At 41.8% G+C, this 20,042-nt stretch overlaps 2 protein-coding genes across 4 annotated transcripts; one reads left to right on the top strand and one right to left on the bottom strand.

Annotated features, from left to right (window-relative positions):
* Window positions 1-454: 454 nt before the first annotated feature.
* On the bottom strand, window positions 455-9,141 carry aaas (achalasia, adrenocortical insufficiency, alacrimia). Of its 2 annotated transcripts, none has more exons than XM_080295569.1 (17): window positions 9,001-9,141; window positions 8,691-8,832; window positions 6,807-6,934; window positions 4,834-4,889; window positions 4,632-4,723; window positions 4,491-4,537; window positions 4,138-4,236; window positions 3,583-3,726; window positions 2,866-2,986; window positions 2,659-2,783; window positions 2,386-2,446; window positions 2,203-2,293; window positions 2,006-2,102; window positions 1,302-1,369; window positions 1,140-1,221; window positions 936-1,020; window positions 455-692 (listed from the first exon to the last, which is right to left on the bottom strand). In XM_080295569.1, exons 2-17 carry the CDS (start codon window positions 8,799-8,801, stop codon window positions 537-539), a joined length of 1,563 nt encoding a protein of 520 aa, XP_080151695.1. In that variant the 5' UTR covers window positions 8,802-8,832; window positions 9,001-9,141; the 3' UTR covers window positions 455-536. The 2 variants fall into 2 exon arrangements, with proteins under 2 accessions (XP_080151695.1, XP_080151696.1); XM_080295570.1 differs by having other exon boundaries at window positions 2,006-2,099.
* On the top strand, window positions 8,720-19,725 carry map3k12 (mitogen-activated protein kinase kinase kinase 12). Of its 2 annotated transcripts, none has more exons than XM_080295568.1 (14): window positions 8,720-8,858; window positions 11,655-12,178; window positions 13,389-13,572; window positions 13,659-13,850; window positions 13,937-14,095; window positions 14,370-14,528; window positions 14,730-14,838; window positions 15,935-16,044; window positions 16,294-16,410; window positions 16,514-16,648; window positions 16,749-17,472; window positions 17,559-17,626; window positions 17,784-18,081; window positions 19,102-19,725. In XM_080295568.1, exons 2-14 carry the CDS (start codon window positions 11,716-11,718, stop codon window positions 19,255-19,257), a joined length of 2,874 nt encoding a protein of 957 aa, XP_080151694.1. In that variant the 5' UTR covers window positions 8,720-8,858; window positions 11,655-11,715; the 3' UTR covers window positions 19,258-19,725. The 2 variants fall into 2 exon arrangements, with proteins under 2 accessions (XP_080151694.1, XP_080151693.1); XM_080295567.1 differs by lacking the exon at window positions 8,720-8,858 and adding an exon at window positions 10,231-10,475.
* The last annotated feature ends 317 nt before the right edge of the window (window positions 19,726-20,042 follow it).

Below are 20,042 nucleotides of genomic sequence, written 5' to 3'. Positions count from 1 at the left end.
AAGCCTGAGATGACCACAGAAGAGATCTTCTCTCAGTGACATCATTAAACTGGCTGGCAGCTACCAGTCCTGCCCATCGGCCTCCTAGCAAATGAGACTGTGGAATCAATTAGAAAATCTGAGGTGACATCTTTCTTGAACATCGCATTCACAGGATGTTTAGAAAACCTGAACTCGGACCTTGAAATTAAGGGCACCAAATTTTGAGGAGAGATTCATCTATGGTGTCAATTCAAAATCCTGAGTGACATTTTTCTCAAGTTATCATGTTGACAAGATCTAACCTTGACCATATGATTTATACTTGTCTGAGATCTTTAATACACACCTCTATAGCATCAATTTGAAGATCTTAGTTTGAAGTATTGTCTTCACAAAGTCATAGATCACATCATAGATCACCTTTAACCTCAGCTTTTAACAAATATTTGAGAAATAATGCAGCAAGCGTGTGTTTATTTAGCACTTTCAACATATTTATTAACAATCCACAACAAAACATGATGAGTGACCGTGTGATGGTGGGTGGAGGGCAGTCAGGAAATGAGCTCTGTAAAGAGAGACTGATTGGCAAAGTCGGCGGGCCTTTCCTGGACATGAGGCAGTGTCGGACTGCCGCTGGGGCCCAAACGCGGGATGCTGGCACTCAGGAAATAGAAAGGCACATGGGTAATTCTTCCACTGGACCAGCACTGAGAACAAAGAGAGAAAACATCAACAGTAACATCAGATACCTGGACTCAGATAACCAGCATCAATAAATTATATTTTAATGAACTTGATTGATTTTTTTTTGAGGAAATGGATTTTGATGCTTTGACTTTCAGGGACCTTAGGATTCCCTAAGGCTGACATGATTAAGGTGGAGTTTAAAAAATAAAGGATGAAAACAGCATAAAGGAACTAAAACAGGAATTTAATATTTTAAGACTGACCACAGTGAGCAGAGCTCCGTGTCGGAAATTTGGGTGGAACTGCATCAGTCTCGGTTCGGCTCCTGGCTCCCCTTGAACAAAACCGCTGAACAAGAAAAACAAATCAAACACATGCAGACAGGAAGTACAGCAGTTTCACAGAGAAACACATTAGTGTGAGCTGTAATAAAGCTATGCAAGTACGACATGAATAAATATACAAACCACGGCAAAAGCTCAAAGATGGGTCTGACTCTTGTCTTGAACACAGCAATGATTGGAGACCGGTCGGCTGCCCGTGGATCACCTGAGAGGAAAAAATAAGGCTGAGATGAGTTACTTAAACGCTAACAAAGTCCATGAGGGTGAAGAGAAACGAGGTGATACCTTTAAGAAGCACTGCAAGCCTCTCTCCCCTCGGATCCCAGGCTAAGGACTGGATCTCTCCACCAACACTGGCAAACAAATTAGACATGAGGTGACCAACATTAAACTGCTTGGGTCACTTCCCAGTAGAAATATGTAGAGGCTGTATTTAAGTAAAAAGGGAATTACAGAGGGAACACAGTGTACTTGAACTATTAAAAAAAATATATATTATGGAGAGTGCCGTTTGTCATTGCTGCACCAAATCATTTCTATGGATGCATATAACAAAGTACGTAGTGGATTTTTACTCCTTGGAATACTGCTGAGGAATGTAATCTGTAAAAAATGGATCATGTTTTATAAGCTGATCACTTGTTTTGCATGCAAAAGGTAATTAATAACTAAAACTATGAATTTAATATACTGCAGAATTGAACTGTGGTAGCAGAAGAAGTACCAAAGATTGTACCTGACCACAGAGCTACATTTATGGTGAGAACTTAAGTAAAAAGGCAGTAAATGAGCATTATTTTTTACATTTAAAATACCAATAAAGTATAAAGCTACACTAAGGTTTTGAGCTCAGTCATTTTCCTGCTGGATTCTTCCTGCGTGCTAATTTTCACTGTTCTTTTTGGGTCTTTCAGGAAGATCAATGTACTCGTTTTCATGTAGTTAGACTGACAGATAGCCAATTAGCCACTTTTTTTCAGAGTTCTTACACGATGTCTCCATCTGGTGTGTTAAAAGTCGTCTCTGACAGGTCAGCCACCACAACTGCTGCATGCGGCCCTTTTGATGTGCCTGAAGGCACGGCTGCTGAATAATAAGAACAGATATTTTAAAAACTCCATAAAGTAAGCTGTCAAGTTTCAAAAGTTGTAAGAAGTATCTCATTAATGCCAACAGTTAAGGTAACCTGGTGTGTTAGTGAAGGTCAGAGCATAGATGACCGTCTCGCCCTGCACAGTGAAGAGAAGTCGACTCCCATCTGGACTCCAACAACCAGACTAACCAAAACAGACAATAATGCCTATAAAACATGTTGTATTAAAGAAATGCGTCACCTATTTAAACATCAAACATGATGACAATGTTTCACCTGGCAGCGCCCTTTTATACACGGCCAGCGCTCACAGGTCCACATTCTGGTCTCCCAAACCCTGGGAAGAGATTTTTTATTTTAAAGCTTTTGTCCTTTTATAATCTTAACACACGCTAAACTCCAACATATGTTGCTAATCCCCCACATGCTCATAAATATTCATTAGGATGAACAGGCCTCTATTATAACACAGCAGATGTACTACAGCAGCTCCGAATCAGCGAATGAGAGATGTGTAAAACTTCTGAGCTCTTAAGTTTTGTTTCGCACCTGAACAGGGCTGAAGGTGTAGAAGCTAGGACATGGCTACCGTCAGGAGACCAGGACAGGAAAGTAACCCCACCGCCGCCAACACGCTGAAGTGGTACGCAGCTTTCTGCAGCCACGTCCCACACCTGAAAGATGCATTTGAGGTGAATTTTAGTCATTTTGCGAATCACCGTCTGCAGTTCAGAGATGAAGTTGCAGCCTCGTTACCATCATTGCCGTGTCCATGGGCGAGGCAGAGAGAAGGAGAGATCCGCTGGGAGACCAAGCGATGGAAGTGACAGGAGCGTGACCGGGATGAGACAAAACATGAGCACACCCAGCTGAAGGCCTGAAACGAGATGACAGGAAGAGTAATGGGGTATATTAGAGAGCAAATACAGCTCCGATAAGGAAACAGTGAAGGTGCTTAATTCAAGGTAAAAATGAACACTATTAAAAAAAGGGCGACTTTAATATTACACAGGAAGGCAAATGTACAATGGACGGTCTTAAGTCCAAAACCGCAACACTGAAACTCTAATAGTCAAAAATGTAATTTAAGAGATTTAATTTAATGTACTAATATAGATTATAATGTACGGCTCCAAAACCACCATTTCATTCTTACTGAAATCCTTTTTTTTTTTTTGCCAGAACAAAGCACCTGAGTAATCTGTGATTTAAGTTTTTACTAAAACTCTTTTAACACTTAATGAGCCAGCCTCCTATTACAGGTAGCAGTATTGCTATGTCACAACATATCACAACAATGCCACTTTTAATTTTATAAGTGCCTTCCAACAGCTGTAGGGAAAAAAACAAAACAAATGTTTTGCTAGCTAACTACCAAAAAATTCAGCACCGCATTAAATGTAAAACTTGCTTTTCTGGCATTTTTTAAGAGACCTGAATTCAATGTTTCGTACATGACCTGAATTTACATACCTGGTTGACAGTGAGCAAGGGTCCACATGCCAAACCAGTAAACAGTTCTGACACCCGACTGCGAGGGCAGACGCACACAGCGGCTTCCACTGCACTACTGCAACGTTCCTCTGTAGTCGGTGCTTCAGTGTGGGAGTTGTGGCACTGAGGGAGAACAAAAGGAGACAAAGCAATGAGAATAATCTCACAGAATGACTCAGAGAACAAACCGAACATGGCTCGATGAGGTTGACACAGTTTAAGATTTCATTTTTCCCTGTAGAGCTTTGATTGACAAATATTTTCATCTTTGTGTGTGTGTGTAGAGAATATTAAAATCCAAGAAACAACTAAAAGCATTTAGACTTTCGTTTACCACCTGAGACCTTATCTATGAGCTGGCAGAAGACAAGTATGATCTAATGCTGTAAAAAGGTTTTAAAGCTGATAAACCTGACACGACGCATTTGAAGATTGTGTTACTCTTTGATCTCGAACAAAATAATGAAAGCAAGTTGCAAAGAAAGCAGGAACATTTTGGTACCAGCGTGCTTTCCTCAGATCTAGTTTCGGTACCTTTTGGGGTTGTAGATCTTGATAGAGTCATCTAACAGGGCCACAGCAAATTTATCTGTATGTGGATGCCAGGCAAAGGCTCGCACCACACAGTCCGACCTGGTAAAGAAGGTTGAATATCAGGATTTGAATTAACATTTTTAGAGAGAAAAAAAAAATTCTAAATATTTATTAAGATGACATCGTTTTTTTTTCAGAATGACACATTTACCATAAAAAGTGAATAAGTCAGCCAGGTCTTGTAGCTTTACATTTGTTTATTAAAACAAAAAATTATTAATAAACAATAAAAAAAACATAACTGAATGCTTTAACTATGAGAAAAATGAACAGTTCACCAAGTTGGTGCTTACCAGTTCAGCACTTGTGAAAATTCAGCAATCATGTCTTCACTGCTCAACTATTAAAATATAATTAAATAAAAACACTTAAATCTGAACCCAAAAGCGACTGATAATCAAGTGGAAGATAATTAACGAGCAGAGAGAACTTACTGTGAGATGAGGAAACAGGGAGCCGTGAAAAGAAGAGACCCATCGGAGCAATGCCAGGATACAACCAGAACTCATCGACAACCATTTGGGCACTGCAAAATCGCAGATAACAGGAGAGTCACCGTGTTTGCGCATTACTGTGTGTGCAGGTTTAGGGATGTATGTGCTAAAGCAAAACACGAGATTTTGGGGCATCACGTACCGTGTGGGTGGGAGTTGGTAATTTCATTCAGTAACCCTGTCAAACCGCCATCCCTCCTGGAACACACGGACAAGATCAACACATTTTCTTTGTCTGTCATACACTCAGTACAACGTGATAAAATCGTTCCTGAAACACTTTTATCAGCTGCTCTGTATCAAGTAAGAAATAAGGTGCGACTTTTCAGGCAGATTGAGATGCTTTGCATGACTATGAGGTGCAGCTGCTGCCTTCTGTTTAAGCTGTAGAGATGTCCTGTTTACTAATTCGTGGCTGTTTTATAACTGACTGACAGCACGTTCGCAGATTGCTGTTTGCTAAAGGTTAAACATAACTGATTACTCTGAAAAACACAGTGATTAAAAGCTACCGAATTAATTTGGTTGAGAATTTTGTCCAGAGCAATTTAATTGAACAGCTGCGAACAGAAATCCTTCCTGTGCCCTTGAAGCAGGAAGGTTTTAAAAACATCCTGAGGATGAGAGGCTGCGTTGATAAGGAGAGGTGAAGAATGAATTACAGTCTTTATTATTGCCCAATAAAATGTATCTTTATTTAATGGGATGTCTGTTAAATAAATAAATATCAAGAAATATTTTACGGTGTCAATAAAGAAAGAATTAAACAATCTAATTTAAAAGGCTATAGTTTGTGGTAAATTTAAAAGAAAAAAAAAACATGGGTGATTATAAAGTTTTGCATACGAAAGACACACGGCACATATCCATATGATAATCAAACTCTTCCCATACTTCTGCATGTCTGGAGTCACTGCAGCCACCACTGCTGTTACGTTACCTATGGGCAACCACGTGAAATCCTCTCTTTCTAAGAATACATATTTTGATCATTACTGGTGAATGGCTGTGCATTTAAAGCACGCTGAAATCAGATGATTTTTGATACATCCTGTATATTGTGTAGTACATGTGTTGTTTTTAAGGAAGCCCCCTTTTGTTTCTAAAGCTTGGAGAAGACATCAGGTTAGACTATTTGTTTAGTTGCTCTGATTTCTTGCTGCTGCACTGACTGTTTCAGAGTTATTTGGGATTTTACTTATTGCTATCAAAACAACTGCATGTAACCAGAGGAGAAGAGCGAGCACACCACAAACCCTTTGGTTTAAAGTTGTGCCACAAAGATCAACTTAGACCTGAAATTTAGCTGCTGTGGCGATTCAACTACAACAGCGGTCCCCAACCTTTTTACACCACAGACCGGTTTAATGTCAGACAGTATTTTCACGGACCGGCCTTTGGTGTCGCGGATAAAAACAACAAAATAAAATGATACAACCAAGACAAAAACTGTGATATTTTGTAAATATAATAATAAACACGAACTCACTGTGTAATTGTGTAACTTTATTAGCAGCGTCCTCCTGAAATGCGCCGACAACATTGAGAGTAACATCCTCCTCTCTGCCCTTTAATGCTCTCTGGTCGCTATGGTAACGTGTAAATATTTCTTTCAAAATAAGACACAAAACTACAACAAAAGACCCAGGGAAACTGAGTTAACGATAAAAATCCCCAAAACCATAAATTTCACACCCAAGCCTCAACTCTCGCGGCCCGGAACCAAACAACTCATGGACAGGTACCGGTCCGTGACCCAGGGGTTGGGGAACGCTGAACTACACGATATATTTGCACGCTAATGTTTTCATTTTAAATGAGCTGTACAGCAATACACTGAGTGGTGATTTTTTATTTTATTTTGCCCAATCCATTGATATCAATGAGCGTACACTAAAAAAAAGAAACAGTATTGGCAGCAGTTTAGCAGGGCTACAAAGGCAACACACTTTCAACAGAACTTGAAAAGTACAACCTTCATGAAGGTGCAATTTATTGCAGGATTGTTAGGCTTTAAGTTTATATATAAGTTTACATTTAACACAGGTGTACTTAAACAGCTGGTAAATGATTGCACGGCTTTGTTATCAGGTGGTCTATATGTTGGCTACGTACCATGCTGCTGCACTCCTCATCCACAGGGTTTCCGAGTGGTCCAGGAAAGCTGCCTTGCTGCTGTTTTCTGTGCGGCTGTGAAGTTTCAGAGACTCTCGAGGGAAAGACAGACTAGGAGGACTAAAGTCCTGCAGAAAATACAACAACATAATGGACATTTAGGAATGAGCTGCCTCTCTACATCAGCCTGACCCCAACAAGTGAGGTTTTTAAATCACATTTAAAAACCTTTAATGTGAATGAGATATCCTGATGGCAGTAGCCTTTGTGTATCGGTTAATTCACATCACTTCTGCACATACATGTAACTTGTTGAGTGTTAGTTTTTTTTTCTCTCTCTCTTATTTTCTTTTCTAAATGTACCTGTCTATTGTTTACATGCTTGAAATAAATTACCAATCAATCAATCAGTGTAGCTTACTTTGGTTATACTACTAGATAAAGTCTGTCAGTAAGGCAGTCCATTGTACTGCACGCATTGAGTTGAAGATGAAAAAATAAATTAATAAATTAATAAATGTATTTGCAGGTTAGTTATCACTAAGAAACCTAAATCAGGAAAATTAATTTCATTTTGATCTGCCTAAAAGCGTAAGTGATTGATACATCTCCTTTAATAGACTATGGGACTGTGTCAGAGCTGAGCACACTGAAGGGATTATAATTTAATTAAAATACAATGAAGCTCTTTTGTGTGAACACAAAGAAGCTAAATTTATATATTAACTTATGAATTCATAAGATTAATGATTAGAGCCAGAGTTGCTCTTTTGCCTTATTTGCACCACCTGTGTTTGCTTTGTTGTTATATTGTTTTTATAGATTTCTATTTCTCTTTACATCTGGTGCCTCTGAAGTATGGGGCACTTAAATTGTATATTTTGATGAAGACTGAAGCAACCACTCCTTTTTTGTGAGTACACACAGAACAGAAACAGAAAGTCGGAATTAAGAGTAAGCTGATAACCATTGATTTTACACTGCTTAATAACACAAAGAAAATCTGTACACAGTACACTCCTGTGGTTCAAAATGAGGATGAATAACAACAAAAACGCAATTAACCCACACAAATACCTACAAGCCTGAGCTAAAATGCTGTTAAACACTTTATTTTATGGGAAAGGAATTTTTCTTTATTCTTTTCCATCTCCAAACTATACATCACAACAGCTCTCAGATCTGGTATTTCTTCCCTTTCACTCTTGCTGCTATCCTTCAAAATCAGTAGTTGGGGCTGATTTAACTACTGATTTCTTTATGGTAGATTTTTGTTCTGTTTTCACTGTTTGTTTGTTTTTTTTTTTCACTGTTTTCACTGAGATTTGAATTTGAATGCTAATCAATAAAATCAAAATCAAATGAAATGAAATGAAATGAAGGAGTTGAAGGAGCCTGCACGTCACCTCATTTGTGCACTTCCTATTGCTTTACCAGGTATTTAAACTTTCACTACCTCTACTTACTTGCAACTTCAGGGAGCACCAATACTAAGGTTTATTATAATGAAAATTAGAGTAAAATCTACTTGGGAAAAAGCAAACTATTTAAGACTGATATTAACTTACAAGACTTACAAGGAATCAGTCTGTCTTGAACGTCTTAAATCTTGAATGTCATAAGTTATATGGTAAAATTATATGGTAATGCTGAACCAAAAAAAAAACACAAAAAAAACAAACAAACCCTAACTCTTAAATGTTTACCATTAATTGAAAGGGGCAAATCCTGACGTAAAACTAACAAACTAAACTGAATTGAAAAAGCAATTACAAAAAACAAATAATAATTAAGACTACAAAATGACTCTTAATAAGTTACCCCACTGGAAACATGACTGTCTGTCTTAGCTGAGACTGATAAGTCTGTAGGTTTGAGTCGGACCTGCTTCAGCTGGTCTTCAGTGCTGCTCCCCGACAGCAACTCGTTGTTGGACTCGCACACAGTGGTCTGTCCGTAGGGCAACGGAGGGGGGAAAAGAGCCAGAGAGCACATCTTCTACACGGAGAAATTATTCCACCGGACCCTGCAAAAACACAGTGGATTCGTCAGGTAAAGGCAGACACAGAAGTAGTGGACGCTGTAGCTTTTAGAGCGTGGGAAGCTAGCTAACATCACCAGCTGAAGAAAGTTAACTAGTTTGTAATCTTATAATGCTTTGGCAAGAGCCTCGTTTGTATTTAGTGGTCCTTACCTCGTAGTGTGTTTTGTATAGTGCTGTCAATTCTCATTCGTTGTTTCAAAAACAAAGTCAAAGTACATGCTAGTTTGTTGTGACGCTCCTTCAAGTCAATCCCGCCGCGTAAGCTACGGCAACACGGAGGGACAAACAGTACAATTTTTCCTGCAGTGCACAAACTGGGAAAAAATGTCGCACTGCCCTCTTCAGGACAGAAAGCGACACTGGAACCATACACAGGCAAACAAGTACAATTTATTTAGGTCGGGAGTGTCAAATTCACTACTTGATCTTAACAAAAATGGCGTATTTAAAGAAGTATCATTTCAAGGCGTTTACCTGAGCCATGGAGCCTATATAGAGATTACAAAACAAAAACAAACATCAAAATAAACAAGCATAAACTCAAGTGAAAGACACTCCTCAATCCAGTCATCATAAAAAATGCCAGAGAACAGAAGGTAGTACTTCTTGGTAAGGTACTTTTCTAATTTATTCAATAATTCACTTACAAAATATATAAAATGCCCAAAGTTCTTTAGGCAAAGTAAAATTCAACAGTATCTCTGTTCTTTTTTCCACATTTATTTAATCTACTGTAACTGCATGTGCATTGCAGTGTACTGATCACAAGGAAAAGGCACAAAGCATTTACACACAGTTTTTTCCAGACATTTTCACTCCTGTAATAATAATAATAATAATAATAATAATAATAATAATAATAATAATAATAATAATAGCGCATTTAATTAAAAACACTGGAGTAATTAATTAATGTTAACACTTTGCGCCATCCAGTGGGCCGAATTACGCCGTTTGGTGGGCCAGATGTGGCCCTCGGGCCGCGAGTTTGACAGCTCTGGGGATAGCTACAATACAGGACTCATATAGTTTGTCAGGAGAGGTTTTCACCAAACAGAGCACAGTTTATGAACAAAAACAAAACAATAAATGAATCAGGGCGTACGGTCTGGGGCAATCCAGAGTTCCTGGACTGGTCTTGCTCAAAGACACATCAGCAGCAGCAGCCTGGCTCGATGCTGCTCATACAGGACCTTCTTCCGGTTCAAACTCAAGCACAGAAATCAGTGAATGGCGTGCGTGCATAATTATATATTTTGGGAATGATAGATAAAAACTGCGCTTAGTTCCGTTGGTGTCTATGTGTTTGCAGAGGGAGGAGGTGGCAGCGCCCCCTTGCGGCGTAACACGCATTTCCGTGACGTCAATTCAGCACTGGGAAGGAGACAGCTCCCTCCCCCCCAAAAAACCCAGCGCGCCTCACGTTGCATGGGTCCCCGGTTATTGATAACACAATTTACCCGCTGGGATCTATCCCAGTAACGTGAAACTCGTGGATATCGGCGCTGGAAATACTAGAGACATCCCGGACCGAATAAAAAATAACGATCTGCTCATTATCGCCGGCAAATAGAAAGCCGAGCCCACCCCTTCACTTGACAACGCGACATCAACCAGGCAGAAAGGTATGGGAATGTCATACTACCCGGTTAAATGCTTAATAAATGTGATATCAGGTACGTTTAGGCAGGAATCCGTTGCTTGGTGGGGTAGCGTTCATGCCGCTCACACTGCACCACTGAAGTGATGCTGCCAAGAAGCGAATCATCGTCGATGAATGCTACAAAATCATATTTGTGCAAAGAGAAAGCTCACATTACGAAATACTCGCGTTGGTACCAGCGCTGAGTAAATGTACATGTACTGCGGCAGTTTGACTTGGCATGGAGCATAGTAGGCATCGGGCTTGCTATTCATGCACGTCGGCTATGATGCTGCTGAGTGTCATCATCACATCCTTGGTTATTTAAAGATTGATCTTCCTGCGTGTGTGTGTGTGCGTGCGTGCGTGTGTGTGTGTGTGCACTACTCCTTCGCACAGGCCTGGTGGTTGTTTATTGCCCGTCTTTTACGCTCTCATTTCGCCCAGCCGTTGTGGCTCTTCTTGTGCAGTGGTGCAGTACAAGACACGGAGCTGGTGTAGGATACATGAATTGGGTACATGTGGTTCCTCTCTCTGGCTCCCACTCTTTCCCCCTCTCTCCCTCTCTAACATACACATACATGCACGCACGTACGTACGTACACATGCACACGCGGAGGTGGTTATGCAATTCGTCATATTCTTCATCACACACAATGCTCTTCTTCACTCAGCAAATGATGGGCAGCATATACCAGCTGCTTCGCTTGCATCCTGTCAGACCCTGGTGCTGCTCAGAGGAACAATTAAAGCACAGGGGACAGTCATGGCTGTGGACTGTACAACAGCCTGTGGTCGATTCATTCATAAAGCCAGTTTCCACTCTGGGTGATGGCTCCACTGGGCCGGCTGGTTTTCCCATTCACAGACACAGAGATGAGGCTCTACTACATGATTCAGACAGAATTTAGTTGTGGGACTGGAGTGGCTGTGGATAGACTGGGAGACTGGCTCGCTGCCCAACTCACAACACGACTCCCTCTGTTTTGGTGTTTTGTATCGCTTGTAATGGAAGCCGGGTGCCAAGTTAGCCTTTAATTCAGCGCTGAACAGCTTCATAATGCCAGTGTATGGTTTAAGTCTGGAGCTGTCCAGTGCTGAAACGAACCTATACATCAACATTTGTTCTAATTCACTTCTTATCACAAATCTTCTCCTCCAGGCTTTCTTCTCATCTGTCCATCCTCCATCCACCCTGACCTGCTGTGTTGGGGAAACCCCTGATGAGTGGGACCTGTATCCATGAGCCCCGTGCCCCTTCCCCCTCCCTGTCAGGCTTCAGTACCCCCATCTCAGAACCTCCCTATCGAAGACTCGATGGAGACACCCCTGCCTGCACCCCTGAAACTGACCTGACCCCCACACAGTGTGTCCTTCGTAACGTATTGTCCATTGACACCGGCGGACAGGGAGTGCCCGGTGGAAGCAGCCCCACTCCCAGTGATGGACCCTCAGCCCACTTTGACAACAGCGTGCTAAAACTAAATGAACATGAGGCCTGCCAGTGTGGCGGCGGGGCCGAGGCGGGCCACAGTCCGGAGGCTGGTGCTGTTCGGAGCCAGTCGGAGAACATTCGCCTACAATCAGGAAGTGGAGGTTTTTTGGAGGGACTGTTTGGCTGCCTGAAACCAGTCTGGACCATGATTGGAAAGGCCTACTCCACTGAACACAAACATAATCATGAAGGTATGTGCAGATAAGGCGCCACTGTGTCTATGCTCTCTGTTCTTCCACTATGCATGTTAAACATGGCGATTCACCACAGAAAATGAATAGTTTAAGCCTCAACTTGACAGTGGTGGAGGAATGAACCACCAGAAGCAGAGCTGTTATTAGTATTAATTTTGCTTCTTACTTTTTGTTTTCTTGTAAAACATTGGATAATTTGTCCTGGGCCTCATCTGCTTTAATAAAACATGATGAGACAAACAGGTTGGTAGCTGCCGTGTTACCCTTAAACAGTGGATTACATAGCCTTTTCATAAGTTTCTGTGTCAGGTCCTTAACAGTAACTATGGCTGTTGTTAGTTAAATGTGGTGCAGGAAAAAAAAAAAGATATATTTTAGCCCGGGAAATCTAGTGGAGCGAAAGGGTAAAGTGGCAGAAAATAGAAATACTCAAGCATGAGTACCTCAAACTGTACTTAAGAACAGCACTTATAAATGTACTTTTGTATTTTGCAAACCCAGAACTCCATTATTTCCTGCGCTCCCTGACTGCCACTTTGTCCTGCTGGCAGCACGACTGTGCTCGAGTCTGTCAGCCAGGCTCACCCACAGTCATCAGCTAAACTGAGATCTCACAGCTGGTCAGGTGGGAGCATCATGTGCATCTGGCTCCACTGCTGCTGCTGCAGCTCTCAAGAGATCTAAACACTTCAGTGGACCTCATGAAGAATTGATCCAGCTGTCTCTTTTATTCTGTCAAGCTCGTCCATCTTTAGTGACCGTGCTTTCACAGTCGTTTAAGTAAAGTCAGCGTGACGGATGACAGGCAGATTAGACTACAAGTGCTTTCCCCCTATTTTTCTCCTTATCTCTGGATACAAATGCAATGGCCTAGTGGATATGTTGTCAATATCCCACTTGTTTGACCATAGCAGGCACTTTGTATGATGTAACTGTGTCCTGCCAGTTTATTCTAATGTGTAGCATGGATGCACCCCCCCCCCCCCCACCCCCCAAAACAAAACAAAACAAAACAAAACAAAACAAAACAAAACAAAACAAAACAAAACAAAACAAAACAATCTCTCTGTCCAAGCTGAGAGTAGGTTGCTTTGCCATTATGATGGGTGGAAATCATCTGCTGCAGTGTCTTTGGTATTGTGAATAACTTTTCTGCAGTTGCATACTTGATGAGGTTCACATTGTTTACTTGTTGGTCTGAGTTTAGAGTCCTGGGAGGTTCCATTTGAGGAAATCTCTGACCTGCAGTGGGTGGGCAGCGGTGCACAGGGGGCCGTCTTCCTTGGCAAGTTCCACGGAGAAGAGGTGGCTGTGAAGAAAGTGCGGGACATCAAAGAGACTGAGATCAAACATCTCCGCAAACTCAAGCATCCCAACATTATTACTTTCAAGTGAGGAAGCTACATCCTTTTTTTTATTATATATATTAGGATATATATCTCCCAGTTATTTAACTCTGATTGCACTTCCCTTTCAGGGGTGTATGCACCCAGGCTCCCTGTTACTGTATCTTGATGGAATATTGTGCTCAAGGGCAGCTGTATGAGGTGCTGAGGGCAGGCCGTAAAATCACACCTTCCCTCCTGGTTGACTGGTCCATGGGCATTGCAGGTGGCATGAACTACCTACACCTCCACAAAATCATCCACAGAGACCTCAAGTCCCCCAAGTAAGACTCAGAAGCACAGCTGGTGTACTGACAGTTTCTTTGATACTAGAGCTTAAATTGTTTATTATGTAATCTCACCTTTCCAGCATGCTGATCACACATGATGACCTGGTGAAGATCTCTGACTTCGGGACTTCAAAGGAGCTCAGTGACAAGAGCACCAAGATGTCGTTTGCCGGCACTGTAGCCTGGATGGCTCCTGAAGTTATTCGGAATGAGCCGGTTTCAGAAAAGGTGGACATCTGGTAAGTCTGGTTAACATTCACACTTTTTTTCCTATAGGCTAGAAAAAGTTGTGCTTCTTCATCGATTACATCGATTTAACAATTATCTTTAAAATACTACACTAAAGAAAATATGCAGATAGCTTGTTGGTATTGTGAATTAATAGTTGAGATATGTTTGAAGCTTGTTTAAAATGCCTTGTTGTGATTCGTATGCATGCATTTTATCTTTTCGTTAAGATATTTTGACCTCAGTGAGATTTCTTGAATAAATAAAGCTTAACTCCTCTTAAAGGTCCTTTGGAGTCGTGCTCTGGGAAATGCTTACAGGAGAGATTCCTTATAAAGACGTCGACTCATCTGCAATCATCTGGGGTGTGGGAAACAACAGCCTTCAGCTCCCCATACCGGAGAGCTGTCCAGATGGCTTCAAGATCCTCCTCAGACAGTGCTGGTGAGCAGCGTCTGGAAATGGGCAGTTGGAATGAAAAAAAAAAAATGAGCACAGCAGGGAGGAGAGGACAGATGAGAATAGTAGAGGCGAGGGTTGAAAGTAGTTGTACAGGGAGCTGTAAGTCTGTGGTTTAAGGATTTTATTGATTTTACAGTGCATTGTAAATGTGCACAGCTGTGTTTTCCCATCTTGGATTTGCAGGAACTGTAAGCCCAGAAATAGACCTTCTTTCCGCCAGATCCTTCTTCATCTGGATATAGCATCAGCCGATGTACTGTCGACTCCTCAAGAAACATACTTCAAGTCTCAGGTAATTTTCAGCTGAATGGAAGGACTTTAAAAAATTAATTACATTTTAAGATACACATATATATACAGAGGTGTGAGCAGTTAAATGAAAAACCAATATAAAGTGCCTTAGTAAGGTGGTGAGCCATTATAATCCACCAGAACTGCTTTAATGCATCTTAACATTGATTCTCAGTTAAATAAAATTCAGTTGTATTTATATAGTGCCACTGTACAAAAGCAGTCTCATCAAAGTGCTTGATGTTGTAAGTTAAAGATGCTGCAATATTAGAGAGAAAATCTCAACAACCCTATGACCAAGCACTTGTGACGGTGGGAGGGAAGAACTCCCTTTTGACAGGAAGAGACCTTAGACAGAACCAGGCACAGTGAGGGGCAATCATCTACCTTGGCCAGTTTGTTGGGTGAAGGTAAAGAGAATAGGAAAAAAAAAAGGAGAGGGTAGAAAGAGACCAAAGATTAAACACAAACTGTGGGAGAAATAATTGAGGTTGGTGAGATGCAGTAGCAGATTATAAACACATCATGAGTGCAAAGAGGAGAGTGAAATGAAAAGAAATGGATCATGGGACGTCCCCCAGCAGCTTAAGCCTATAGAGGTGTTAACTAAGAAACTGTTCAGGGTCACATAATCAAGTCTTAACTATAAGCTTTTTCAAAAAAGAAAGTTTTAATCCCTTTAAAAGCTGAGTGTCTGTCTCCAAGTCTCTTGAACTGTTTTAGACTGATAGAGCACTATTCTGCCAAAGATATTCTCTCATTCGGTGTTTTGATGATGGTGGTTGGAGAGGCTTGTCTACCACACTGGTAGCCCCTCATTGTGATGCTGTAAGAGACCACGTCTGTCACGATATAAATGTTTCACCATGCCACCAAAATGCCCATGCATAGCATAGCAGAACCATCAAATCCCTGCTGTAGGCATCAAGGGTTTGGATTTTTCTTTTAATTTGTAGCCCATCTGCATAGACGTAGACAAAGGGACACAACTACATGTGCTTGCAAAGCAATCAGACATTAAATGTACAAAAGAGACCTGATTTTTGAAGTCACCTCTGAGGAGACAGAGCTGGTTAACAGAAATGTACTCTCATCAGGCTGAATGGAGGGAAGAGGTGAAGCAGCACTTTGAGAAGATTAAATCTGATGGCACTTGTCTCCACCGACTCGATGAGGAGCTGATCAACCGACGCCGAGAGGAGCTCAGGTTTGCTTTTTACTGTTAAAATAGTTTCATGCAAAATCAAGGCTTTACAATTAGCAGGCTAAAGATACTGATATTTTACTATGTTAGCTGACATGCAAGAGGCCGCTTCCCCTCTGTCCTATTTCTCGCTGTCAGTCCTTAGTCTGCCCCTGTGAATGAAATAAGTGTCTTGCGTTCACATCTATTGTAGAGCTTTTAGATTCTCTCATGCGGATGCACAGTGACATCAGCAGCTTCTTTTCTTCTCAGGCATGCTCTGGATATTCGTGAGCATTATGAGAGAAAACTGGAGAGGGCTAACAACCTTTACATGGAGCTCAGTGCTGTCATGCTGCAGCTGGAGCTGAAAGAGAAAGAGTTGCAGAGGTGCAAATAAATTCATGAAACCACAGTATATGTTTTTGAAATGCGAGCACCATTTGCAAATAAGCCTTAGTGCATTTACACTTTGGTGGCATTTTCTTTCTAGGAGAGAACAGTCTTTGGATAAGAAGTATCCGGGATTGTTCAAGCACCATAGTTCCAGACAGAGCAGCTCGTCAAATTCCATGGACAAACTCATCAAGAAGAGAAACGTCCCACAAAAACTTCCCTCGGGAAAGAGGTGTGAGATTTCATTTTATTGGGTGAAACTGGAATAAATCAGTGAATATTCATCAGCCTTGTGGATTGTAGTTTTTGACTAATCCTTCCCACTCTTTCAGGCCAGACATTCTTAAGTCTGAGGTAATCATTCCCAAAATGGACTCCTCCGTAATGCAAGTCACTATTCCAGCCTGCCCTAACAGGAGCTCCACTTCTCCCAGCCGGTCTCGGAGGGTAAAGACCCGCCATCGTAAGCCCGGTAAGGGCAGCAGTGGGGACCTGGCTGGACTTAAAGCCAATCAATCCTCCCCTAACCGGGACACAACTGCCCAAGTTAACAGTTCTACCACTAACACCTCGAAGCAGCTCCTGGAGCCTTCCGCAGCCCTGCGGGGCCTCAGTCACGAGCAGCAACAGAGGCAGCTATCCTCCTCCAGCCCTGACCTCATCTGCACCACGCTAGAGGCAGACAGCCAAGGAAAAGGGGAGCCCTCTGTGGGTGGGCTGGAGAGAGGAGGGAGCCTTAGTGCCTCTGCAGGTTTAGGGGGGTCAGAGGGAGGGGCGGCCGGTCTGGATGATCTCACAGAAACCCCCCCACGCAGTGACACTCCCAGCGAGGATGCCGCATCATTCCCGTTCTCCAGCAGCCCGGACTCACCGTGTGGGAGGGGGGCAGCAGCAGGACGGGGCTCTCTGGGATCTCCACGCCTTCCTCACGATGGGGAAGATAAAGAGGAGGGAGCAGGTGTTGTGAGGCTGCCCCGGGGAGCATCAGGTGGAATCGGGAGTCAGCACCTCACACCTTCAGCCATTCTGTACAGGGCAGCTATCACACGCAAACAGGTACGGTGCAGGATACCGCTCCTTACTCCTCACTGTCCCCTTGGTGATCGTTTTCACTTGTGCATTTTTCATGTTTCTGACTACAGAGGCGTGGAGTGTCATCAGAAGAGGAGGAGGGTGAAGTTGACAGTGAGGTTGAGTTACCACGGAGACGGTGAGTAACTGTCCTTCATTACTTGAAAATTCCCTCCAGCCATCTTCCCTCTTTAACAAGTTGCTGTTTTATTCAGAGAGCAAATTTATGTCAATCTTTACCAGAATCAGAGATTCTTTTTTTGTTTGTTTGTTTTGTTCCTTCTTAATCGCTCCAGACGCCCGACCAGCATTACCAAGTGCCAGTCGGTGTCTACATTCAGTTCAGAAAATCTGTCTGTATCGGACGGTGAAGAGGGCCACACAACTGACCACTCTCACAGCGGTACTCCCGATGTTGTCAGCACTAACACCGACGACAGGTTGGATGACCGCAGCGACGACCTCCTCTCTCAGGGGTCAGAAATCCCTGTGGACAACACCGACCCTGCCCAGGCTTCTGATGGCCTGTCAGAGAGAGACGGAGCTCTGGGCCAGTCCAAGGCTCAGCTGGATGCCGGGCAGAATCCTAATGAGGTAAAGAAGCTGCACAGAGGACCGCATGTGTCAGCTTTGGTCTTCTCCTTAGACGAGTGTAGCCACTGGTGAAACGTACGACTCAAAACCTGTACTTGACTATATGCATTTTATCTTATTTCATGTTAGACTACCCTGATACAGTTCAGGGTTATATTTTACTTTTTGCGCAATACAGACTGCCAAAAAAAAAAGTTAGAAGGTGAGGGGAACTGGAGTTAATTCAAAGCCACTCTAATAGAGACAAGAGCCAGAAATGAGCATTATAGATTCTCTTTAATTATGTTATGAACCTTCAGTTTAATGTGGTGACCCTGAGGATAGACCTGTTGAACACAATGAACACAACTGTCAGATTGTATCAGACGAAGAGAAACTCTCTCACTTTACCCAACTACACCAATGATATCTTACCATGTAATACAGTTATTTTTACTTTTCACCATTGATCATTTTATTTAAAGTTGCAGTTGAATACCTTGATGGATGAATGGATGCATTTTAAAACACCTGCTTGTGTTAGTGGCAACAACTAAATCTCATCCCTGGAAGGCTCTAATTGTTTTACTTTCACTTCATTCTTCTTGGCCTTGTTTGCCTCTTTTCAATTGTGTGGTTGATATTTTATGCCTGTTCAGGTTATTTAAGTGTCAACCATTTCACATACAAACAAAGTGCCATCCTCTTTCTCCTTTAGTTCTTCAATCAAGCTTTGATTTTGCAGGAAAATGTCACACCCAGTGGCAGTGAAAGCAAGGCAACCAGTCTCATCACTTAGCACTAAATGTGCGATCAACTTTTTCATCATAATGATCTAGTTAAATAAAACAAACACACAAAATGAAACTGTCTAAATACAGGGTCTCCCACCACTGCTAAAATTACACTCCAAATTCCGGGTTCCCATCTTTTATTTCACGCTTCCATTTTTGGATCATTGACACTGAAATTAGGTTTATGCTCATGTCTGCTGCTGGTCATGTATCGCACACTTTTTTCCTCTTCCTGCTCTTTTTTTAGAGTCGAGCCTTGTGCGATGATTCTGACTGCGATAGTGCTGAGCTGGATCAGTCAGGTAGTGGTGAGCTCAGCCGTCCTCCCAGTGCCGGAGCGTGGGCGCCGCCTTCTCAACCTTATCAGGGGTCTCCACAGGCTCCCCATACAGGACCTCCATAGATCACTGGACACTAGGAAAGATCCAGCTACTCTACAGTGAGCAACCATCACAGGCGTACACCGGTCTGTCAGTGCAGTACATTACTGTTGTCATGAGGGATCACACCTACTACACCACTCAGACTATGACAAGTTGACTTATGGTGTCTCATAAGTTTGTTGGCTGGCAAACCTGCACCAGATGACATAGGACATTTGTCATATCCTGACTTCAGATATTTTGGCAGCTTGTGACATCAGATAAATATCATTTAGGTTCAGTAGGGTTTGATATTTTTTTTCTTTCAGGCAGGATAGTTCCAGTTTGCAAAAACCCTTCCACAGATGCACACGCACGCACAAGAAGATACCACACTCTTAGTCCTTTAAACACTCTAACCTTCACTCTGGGAGCATCCTCCATGGTACTCCACACACTAATGCATTAAATACTAATGAATAATAAATGTAAATATCCATGACATACCACATGAGAAATATCTAACTTTATTTTATTTGTAAGATAAAAATGTAAGACTTAACAGTATGCAGCCCTGTGAACAAAATGCATGACTACATGTTTATAATTTATGGTTCGAATGTGTCCGTTTTATATTTTGTGAAAGTTTACACTTTTTTAATCCTGAAAGTATTAATTGAGTTTTTTTCTCTTTTGTTAATAAATGTTATCACTAAAAAAAAAAAAAAAAAAAAAGAGTCAAAAATGGAATGAAAATACTCATATTGATCGATCATGATGCATAATTTGGGTTCTCAGTAGCTAAAATTTTATTTATTTTTTAAAC

Source organism: Astatotilapia calliptera, chromosome 20 (assembly GCF_964374335.1).
Source record: "Astatotilapia calliptera chromosome 20, fAstCal68.1, whole genome shotgun sequence".
Classification (NCBI taxonomy): domain Eukaryota; kingdom Metazoa; phylum Chordata; class Actinopteri; order Cichliformes; family Cichlidae; genus Astatotilapia; species Astatotilapia calliptera.
The sequence above is the reverse complement of the archived record's forward strand: the minus strand, read 5'-3'. Positions and strand labels throughout refer to the sequence as shown.